Here is a 9,355-nt window from a genome sequence, read left to right as displayed (position 1 = left end):
GCGATCTTCCAAGAAAAAAGTCCCTGAAGATCTAAGAGAAGGTACGCCCCTATTATTAATTCAGTATTTTCTTCTTCGATTGATGCTCAAATTCTTAAATACAGTAATTCTTGTGGCATTAAATTCCTAGGATCTCCCTCTCATAAATCTAAATGGCTAGATAAAATTTTATGCTGGAATGTTAGAGGTCTAGGCAGACCCTCTAAATGTCACTTAGTCAAAGAAGTTATTCTAAATTGCAAAGCTGATATTATTTGCTTCCAAGAATCTAAACTTCAAAACCTCCATAGCTCCCTATGGAGATTAATCGGAGGCAAACGCATTGACTCTTTTGAATTCTTATCGGCCCAAGGTTCTGCCTGAGGTATTATCCTTGCTTGGGGACAGACTCGCAACTTATTGGATATTTAATTTATAAGGGATCCTTTACCATTTCCGATAAATTCACTAATCGTCTTGATAACTCCACTTGGTCTTGCTCCAGCGTCTATGGGCCAAACTCGGATCCATTAGGCCTCGATTTGGGAATGAACTCGTAACCCTAAAAAAATCTCATCTCAACTCCACAGGGTTATTTGTAGCGATTTCAATACGATTTTTTTCCTTAGAAGACAAAAAAATAACTGTATTTCTAATCCTAGAGATATCACCGTATCCCAATGCCTTCTAAGTGAACTCGGTTTTTTTATTGACCCTCCCAAATTAGTGGAAGAAGATTTACCCGGTCCAATGGACAATCTAACCCTATCTAGGGTCCGATTTAATCGACTCCTTTTACTCTCATGATTGGACCTCCTTATATCCCAGAACATCTTAATTTGATCTTCCCAGATTTAGATCGGATTATTCTCCTATCTATCTCGATTTTGGACTACACCTTAAAAGATCCCGAATCTTCAAATTTGAGAAATTCTGGTATACCAACCCTAATATCATCAATCTTATTCAAGAATAGTGCTCGGATTCAAGCCCTGTTGGCTGTGGTGCGTTCATCCTTTCCAAAAAACTTGCTCATTTAAAATCCAATCTTTGCACATGGTCCAAGAACAATTTTTGCGCTTCTAAGATCCTCAAAAGCAGTCTTCTCGAAGAATTACATTCCATTGACATTATTGTTGAAAGTAGACCCCTCTCAGAGGAAGAATCCAACCGACTCTCCCAAATTCGCTCTGAACTTTATAACATTTTAAACCAGGAAGAAATTTACTGGAAACAACGCTCCATGATTACTTGGCTTAGAGAAGGGGACTCCAACACTAAATTTTTTCACCAAGTTGCAAATGGCAGGAGAAATAGAAATCACATACCTCGTATTCTTCATAATGGTATCTGGTTTGACGATAATGTTCAAATTGGTAGAATATTCACTGATCACTATCGCTCTATCTTTGGCACTCCTTTGCCAAATAGATTTCTCCTGGATTGGTATTTTCTTTTTGATTACAAGAAAAGAATTGATTTCTCCCAGCTTGAACTACCTTTCACTCATCGAAGAAATTAAACAAGCTATGTTTAGCCTTAACCCCGACAAAGCTCTCGGGTCGGGGATGGATTCCCTATTTTCTTCTTCCAAAAACATTGGACCATCCTACAAGACAACCTTGTTAAACTTTATGAGGACTTCTTGAAGGCACCATCAACCTTGAGCGCATCAACTCGGATACATATTGCTCTTATTGCAAAAATAATACGCTGGTGATGTGAAGGACTTTCTACCCATCGGTCTTATCAATTCCACTTGTAAAAATAATCTCCAAAAATACTTGCTAATCGCCTCAGTACTGTTATCAGTTTGCTAGTCGATGAATCACAATCCGGATTTATTAAAGGCAGATGTATAGCGGACAACATTGTCATTGCACAAGAAATCATTTTCAACTTACAAAAACATAAACGTCTTGGACACATCTTTAAAGTGGATTTCGCTAAAACCTTCGACTCTCTTGATTGGAATTTCCTTCTCGAAATTCTTGCTGCTAGAGGCTTTGGACCTAAATGGATCTCCTGGGTTCATTCCATACTTAGCACTGCCAAGGCCCAATTCATTATCAACGGATCAACTCAGAGTTACATTCTTTGCAAAAGAGGTCTGAGGCAAGGCGATCCCCTCTCTCCACTGCTCTTTTCCCTCGCCGCTGATGTACTGAGCGCTATGTTCTCCCACGCTCTCAAATCCAAAGTCCTGGTGAGGGTTCCTTTGAATCATTCTGATAACATCTGCCATCTCCAATATGCTGATGACCTTCTAATTTTCTCTACTGGAGGACAAGAAGATCTTCATATCATTAAACTTATCATGTATCTTTATGAGGGTTCCTCAGGCTTAACCATCAATTATTCAAAAAGCTGCCTGTACTCCTCTAACTATGGCTATCAACCTCATCACTCCTCAGCTAGAATCCTAAACTGTTCACGTAGCTGTCTCCCAATCACCTACTTAGGAGTGCCTCTATCTGGTTCGCTCCAGGCTCACTGCTTAGATAGCGAATTACTTATCACTTGGTGGGCGCTTAACGCTCATTAACTCTGTTCTCTCAACCGTCCCTGTTTACTGGATGTTAGTCTTCAAGCTCCCCGCTTGGGTGATCAAAGATATTGATAAAATCCAGAGAGATTTCCTTTGTAAAGGCCCCAATCTGGGACCCAAAGGAGTCAGATTGATTTCCTGGAACAGAATCACTAGACCGCGGGAAATGGGAGGCTGGGGAATCCTTAACCTTCAGACCTTCAATAATGCTTTACTTGGAAAGTGGTGGTGGAAATTAACTTGCAATCCAAATAGCAGTTGGGCCAAAATCATCCACGCTAATTATTTCATAAGTGACACATTCGGAGTCCTTTCTCATATCCCACCCAGAAATAAGTCCTTTTTTTGGGTAGGTGTGACTTCCACATTATTTTCCTTCCGATCATGTATCACGAAATCTATCAGAAATGGTTCTAACACTTCACTTTGGTCTGATCTTTGGCATGCTGGACTTCGTCTCAAAGATTGCTGGCCCGATCTTTTCAATGATTGTACTGTTCCATGGATTACCATCAGACAATTCACTCAGTTTCTAAACAACCCTGAATTCTTATTTCCCACTTCCACCCCCGACATGTTATCTGCTCTTCTTGAAATTATCCCTGATTGCACCCATACTCAAGATGATGTTCACACTTGGACCCTTGATAAAAGTGGCACATTCACTATTAAATCTTTTTATAATTTTCTCATTGATGGTGGAACACGCAGCCCGCTTTATCCTCTTTTCTGGAAAAATCACTGCCCAAGCAAAACCACTCTTTTCTGTTGGCTTGCTGGGGAGGACAAAATCCTCACTCTCACAAATCTCTTCAAGAAAGGTTACAATTTTCAAAATTCCACCGACACCTGTGTCCTTTGCCACAATTCATCTAAAAATCTTCAACACCTCTTCATCGACTATGAATTCTCTAAACGCATCTGGGCACTCTTTTCACAAATTTTAGAAGCAAACTCTCTACCACAGACAATTCCCTCATTGTGGACCACTTGGATACCATCCTTAGTCCCTCAGCACCGAATCCTCTGGGACCTCACGTCCTATGCAATCTTGTGGAATATCTGACTAGAAAGAAACAATCGCATCTTTCAATTGACTGCATCTTTGCATCTCAATATTATTTATAAAATTGCTAACATGCTTCTTTCTTGGTTCTCAACAGCAGCCGACAGATATCAACAAAGTCTCAATGGAGCATCACAATCAATCAAGCGCTCACTCAACTTCTACAGCGCTAGAGCCTCAAATCCTACTGGCGATCCTGACCACGACACTGCTCCGGCATAATTGCTTCTACTACATCTCTAAATAGGCCTGAGATGCTAGACGGTGTCTTTAGCCTGCTTAGACTTTCTTCTACTTTCTGCATCTTTGCTTTCTCTTCTGTACTTTGTTCCCCTCACTTCTGGTGAGAGGATTTAGCACTTTATACTTTTGTTCTCCTTTTAATAAATCAGTGGTTTATCCACTTTTATTAATTAACTCTCCACTGTAATCTAACCTTTTTAGTATTTATAATTAATTTGAGCTCATATTACAACACCAGTTAATGGTCCATTGAAGTTTTAAAGTTCCTTAAATTCAAAGAAATATTTTTTGAAAAATTAAATCAAACCAAAAACTTGGTGTTGAGAATCCAAAGTTTTCTTTTACACTCACTCTTATCGGATGATCAAACATCCCAAATACAAAATTGTAATTTTAAAAATAAAAACAAAAAAAAGCAGGCGGCATCCATAATTCTAACGTAACCATGCATTGATGCATTTTATTGTTATACATAGTCAAACAAGTGCATTACATTGAACTATATCCATCACTAATTTATGTAAAAAATAGGGGGAAAAAAGTTAAATTTGCATCAATCACAAGTGCATATCAATACTAATTTCTTTTAACTAATAAAAGCAAAAATATAGATAGACAAAATATAACAACTATCTACTTATAGAGTTTAATAAGCCAAATATCAACAAAACTAAAATGAGGTTTCATTACAGTAAAACCAGCTTGTTTGGCCATGGACTCAAATTCTTGTGCACTCATCTCTTTACCACCAGGATTATGAGCCAACATGATCATGTCCAGCTGAAGTAGTACACTTTGTAATGCATGTATGCTTTCTGGAGCCATCAGAAGCATGTACTCTACCAGTATCATTTTTCCATTTGCAGGCAAAGCTTTCCAGTAATTTTTCAAGATTTTCAGTCCATGCTCATCACTCCAGTCATGTAGAATCTACTATAAAGTTCAACCCATTATTAATGTTTATTTATATCAATAATAATAAAGGATATATATAGTTTCCTAGTTAATGTTGCAAATGAGATAAAATATTAAATATATAAAAGATTTAAGAAAAAAAGTGTTTACTTAAGAAAAGGTTTAAATAGTACATGAGCAATCGTTCTAATAGATCTCACAACTTATAAAACAAAAAATATTAATCAATAAATAATCTTGCATGTAATTTTTTTTATTTATTTACATATTTATTTTTGTAAATATGCATAACTGTAGTATATGGGTATACCTAGCTACAAATGTGTGTACTTATTTAAACAAAGATATTGTAGTAAATTAAAAAAAAAAATTGAATTCGCTTTGCCTCTTCTATTTATTTATTCTCTTTTCTTCCCTATTATAACACTCTTTTTGATATTTTTTATTCATTAAAAAATATTTTAAAAAAAAGGATAAATTTGAGTATTCACATAGAAAAAGAAAGAAATAAATAAATAATCTAGATAGATATATATATATATATATATATATATATGTATACAATCATCTATGGGACGTTTTCGAAATTGAAATCTACGAACGTTGCTATCAACTGTTGGATTGCGATCCGTAATCCAACGGTTCGTCACTGTTACATAAATGGTCTTACTATACTTATAAATAGTAGCACAGTGAAAAGTGGGATACAACCAAAGCTAATCAACCAAATTAACCCTTCATTAAGTAGCACATTGGGATACACAGTAATTTGATCTGAACCGTTCAATCAATTTATGCACAGAATATGAACAAATCTCAACCGTCAAAACCTATTTCTACTAAACCCACAATAAACTTTTTAAAAACCAAAATTAATCTAATCAACCTAACTAACCCTTCATTATGTCTCACTGTAGCACCTTAAGTAGCACGGTGAAAAGTGGGATGCACAGTAATTTAATATGAACCATTCAATCAATTTGTGCACAGCATATGAACAAATCTCAACTGCTGTCCAACCATATTTCTACTAGACCTACAGTAAACTTTTAAAAACTAAAACTAAACTAATCAAGCCAACTAACCCTTCATTATGTCTCATTGTAGCATCTTAATTAGTACTGTGCTTACCTACACATATTCCTACGAACGTCCACATATAATTTATTTCAGATAAAAATTAATATTAAAATTTAATCTACCCATCACATTTTCAGCTATCATAGTCAAACATTCATAACTTTTTGGATAAGCTCAATTCATTCTTCCCGCATCAACATCCAGCCATTCCTATCCACGCACCTTAATAATAATAATAATAATAATAATAATAATAATAATTCACTAACAAATATAAACATGATAACCAAAGGCGATTTGTCAAAGTGGTAAGGCACCGTTTGGATGCAAACATTGATCCCGGAGGAATGGGGATCACTCCTTGTGGCATATACATGTCCATGTTTAGACATGCACCACATGACATGGGAAAAGAATAAATAGGGAGTACATACCTCTCAAACCCATCATACTCATCCCCTTTATTTTGAGGGAATTTAGCATGCCTAAGGTAATTATTCTTATACCCTTAACAAATAAAGAAATGACATGATATATATTAATTATTTAATTACCCATAATGCCTAATTTTATTGATCTAAAAATAAAATTCAAGTCAAAACTTCTGAGTTGGACATTTTGTTTATTTTTAGTTAAAAAAATAATTAAATCGTATTCTTCAATTAAAAATGTATAAATTTAAAAATTAATTTGAAAAAAATGGATACATCAATAAGTTAAGGTTAAATATTTAATTAAAAAAATATTTCATATGGATAATACTTATTATGGAGGTAGAAATTAAAGCCATTTAATAATTATTTTTTTTATAATAAGATATATTATTTGATTAAAATATTAGATGGCACAAAAATAATTTTACTAAAATTTTCCCTTATACCCTCTCTTATTTTTATATTCATTCCCTCTAATCAAACATTATTTTTGTTTCTATCTCCAATCACCTATCCTCATCCCCATCCCCATCCCCATCCCCATACTCCTATTCCTATTACTTGCATCCAAACGGGCCCCAAGGGACTTCAAATCGTAAAAATAAAAAATAAAAGATAAAAAATATTTATTCTTAATTTTAAAGTTGTGGATTTTGAAGCTATTTTTAATATTTTTTATTTCCTTTAAGCTTTCAGTAAATGTTTTTTTGAACTTAAGAAACTTCAAATCTTCAAAATAAATAAAAAAAATTATTATTCCTAATTTTAAAATCGTTCTTTTACATTTTGAGATGTTAGAGTAATATACCTTTATGTATAACATATATGTATATATATCTTGAATTTCTCTGTTAATACATTCTTTTACATACTCTTGTAATTATTTAGTGGGTTGTTGCTCTAATGAATGAGATTGTCAATTCTCACATTATCTAACATGGTATCAGAGACATGCGACAATCATGCCGTGTTCTCGCCGAACTTCATCCCAATTGTTATAAGTCCGAGATTTTTGCCAATCTTTTGCTCGGCTTTTTGCCTTTTCGAGCGGTCTATTCTTTTTCACCCGACTTCCATTCGGATTGTTGTCATTTCTTTTGCGGATCTAAAAGCTTCCGCTTTTGCACCCACAACTACCTTGCCAACAACATTAAAACTCAACTTGCCAAGCCGTTGCAGCTCTTCCCACCCTCCCGTGGACACGCGCGCAGTCCACCTTCCCCCCTCTTCCTCCACTTTTGCCGCCGCATCACTGAACCCATTACCCATCTCGCCGGTTCGATCTCTAGCCCATCGTTCCCATCGCCTATTACTCATTCCCCCCTCTTGTTTTTCTTTCCTCTTTTTTCAGACATCTTGAGAAAAAAGTGAACACTAGGGAATTCCTATTTTTAAAAACCTTTCCCTTTTTCCCCATCATCACGTGATAATTTGCAAGAGTTTTAGGGCTTAATGGCAAATAATCCATCATGTGAACATTTATTTATTTTTATTTTTGATTTGACTTAAAAAATCCTCAACAATGACACTATAGTGATCATCTATAGTGACAACTCATTGTTCTCTACAAAGTCGAGCACAGTTGCCACACAGTGACACTATCTGTGCATAGTGCTTCCACAATTCTCTATAGTGTCTCGCACCATGGCCTTCTCTTCATCTTCTCTAGGATCTTTTGTCATGTGCCGATTACGCAAACGATTACGGACATATGAAGCGTCAGTGTCCTAAGCTTCAACAACTGCAAGAGCAGTAGTCTCGCCCTAGGCCGTTTTCTTCTGTTATCTCTTCATCCTCCCATGCTGCTTTAGTCTTTGCTCCTGATTTTTCTGCTGATATACTCTCTCAGGTCGCTCAGCTTACCGAGCAAATCCATGATATGAAGCATGATATGCAGTCCCGTACTTCTTCTATGACTGTTGTTTTTAGTATGTCTTCCTGGATTTTAGATTTTAGTGCCACTCATCATATGATTGCAGATGTCTCTAGCCTAGTTTCTATCTCTACCCCTCCCCTAATTTCACATGTTCGCACTGCTGATGGGAGCATTCACCTTATCACGCAGTGCGGTCGTATTCAGTCCATCTCATTTTATATTCCCGATATCCATCATGTTTCTGGCTTAGCTCTAAAACTTATCTTGGTTAACCAGCTTACTGATCATGGTCTCACAGTCACTCTTTCTTCTTCTGCTTGTTCTGTGGAGGATCATCTTATAGGCCAGAGGATTGGGACCGGGCGTAGAATTGGCGGACTTTATCACTTAGACCATCATCATCTTCCCGCTCGTCAACCTTCTGCAATTGTTGCATTTGTGTGTTCTCTCGAACGTTGGCATAGTCGCCTCAGTCACCTGTCTAGTGCTCGCTTAAAACTCTTAACTACTTCAGGTAGTCTTAATTCTATTTCTACTACTTCTTTACATCCATGTATGGGTTGTCAGCTAGCTAAGCACACAACTCTTCCCTTCTCATCACGTGAATCTCTTTTAGAATCTCCTTTTGACCTTGTTCACTCTAATTTTTGGGGCCCAGTCCCACTCTCATCTCTTGGAGGTTTTTCCTACTATATTAGCTTTATTGATGATTTCTCCCATTATACCTGGCTTTACCAGTTGCGTTCTCGCTTTGAGGTCTTTGTCATTTATTCTCAATTTGCACAAATTGTATATACTCAGTTCGGCATGAGGCACATGAGTATCTCTCTACATCCTTTTGCGAGCTACTCTATACTCATGACACTCTGGCTCAGCAATCATGTCCTTACACACAACATCATCATATCTTGGACACTGATCGTGCTTTTCTCTTTTCTTCCACTGTTCCTCAAACAATTTGGGCTGAGGCCATTCCTACCTCCGTCTATCTCATCAATAGAACTCCTTCCACCACTCTTTCTGTTGTCACTCCTTATGAGCATCTTCACTCTCAATCTCTCTCTTATGGTCACCTTCGCACTGTTGGTTGTACTTTTTTTTGTCCTTTTACCTACTGTTGAATAAACCAAACTCTCTCCTTATTCCGTCAAGTGTATTTTTCTAGGCTATAACTCTGAACACAAGGGCTATCTCTGCTAGGATCCTCTATCTCA

At 36.5% G+C, this 9,355-nt stretch overlaps 1 protein-coding gene across 1 annotated transcript; it reads right to left on the bottom strand.

The window, feature by feature from the left end:
* Window positions 1–4,469: 4,469 nt before the first annotated feature.
* Window positions 4,470–7,582, bottom strand: LOC120272203 (tricetin 3',4',5'-O-trimethyltransferase-like). The gene is made up of 2 exons (XM_039278966.1): window positions 7,403–7,582; window positions 4,470–4,766 (listed from the first exon to the last, which is right to left on the bottom strand). The coding sequence occupies exons 1-2, from the start codon at window positions 7,580–7,582 to the stop codon at window positions 4,470–4,472; spliced, it is 477 nt and encodes a 158-aa protein (XP_039134900.1).
* Window positions 7,583–9,355: the final 1,773 nt, after the last annotated feature.

Source organism: Dioscorea cayenensis, chromosome 11 (assembly GCF_009730915.1).
Source record: "Dioscorea cayenensis subsp. rotundata cultivar TDr96_F1 chromosome 11, TDr96_F1_v2_PseudoChromosome.rev07_lg8_w22 25.fasta, whole genome shotgun sequence".
NCBI lineage: Eukaryota > Viridiplantae > Streptophyta > Magnoliopsida > Dioscoreales > Dioscoreaceae > Dioscorea > Dioscorea cayenensis.
The sequence above is the reverse complement of the archived record's forward strand: the minus strand, read 5'-3'. Positions and strand labels throughout refer to the sequence as shown.

What these genes read in the sequence shown, in the direction of transcription:
- LOC120272203 (XM_039278966.1), bottom strand. Translation starts at nt 7,582, where the DNA reads ATGAGTAATAGGCGATGGGAACGATGGGCTAGAGATCGAACCGGCGAG. An exon ending in GTTTTAATGTTGTTGGCAAG is followed by an intron (nt 4,767 to 7,402) that starts GTAGTTGTGGGT and finishes ACTTTATAGTAG; the next exon opens with ATTCTACATGACTGGAGTGA.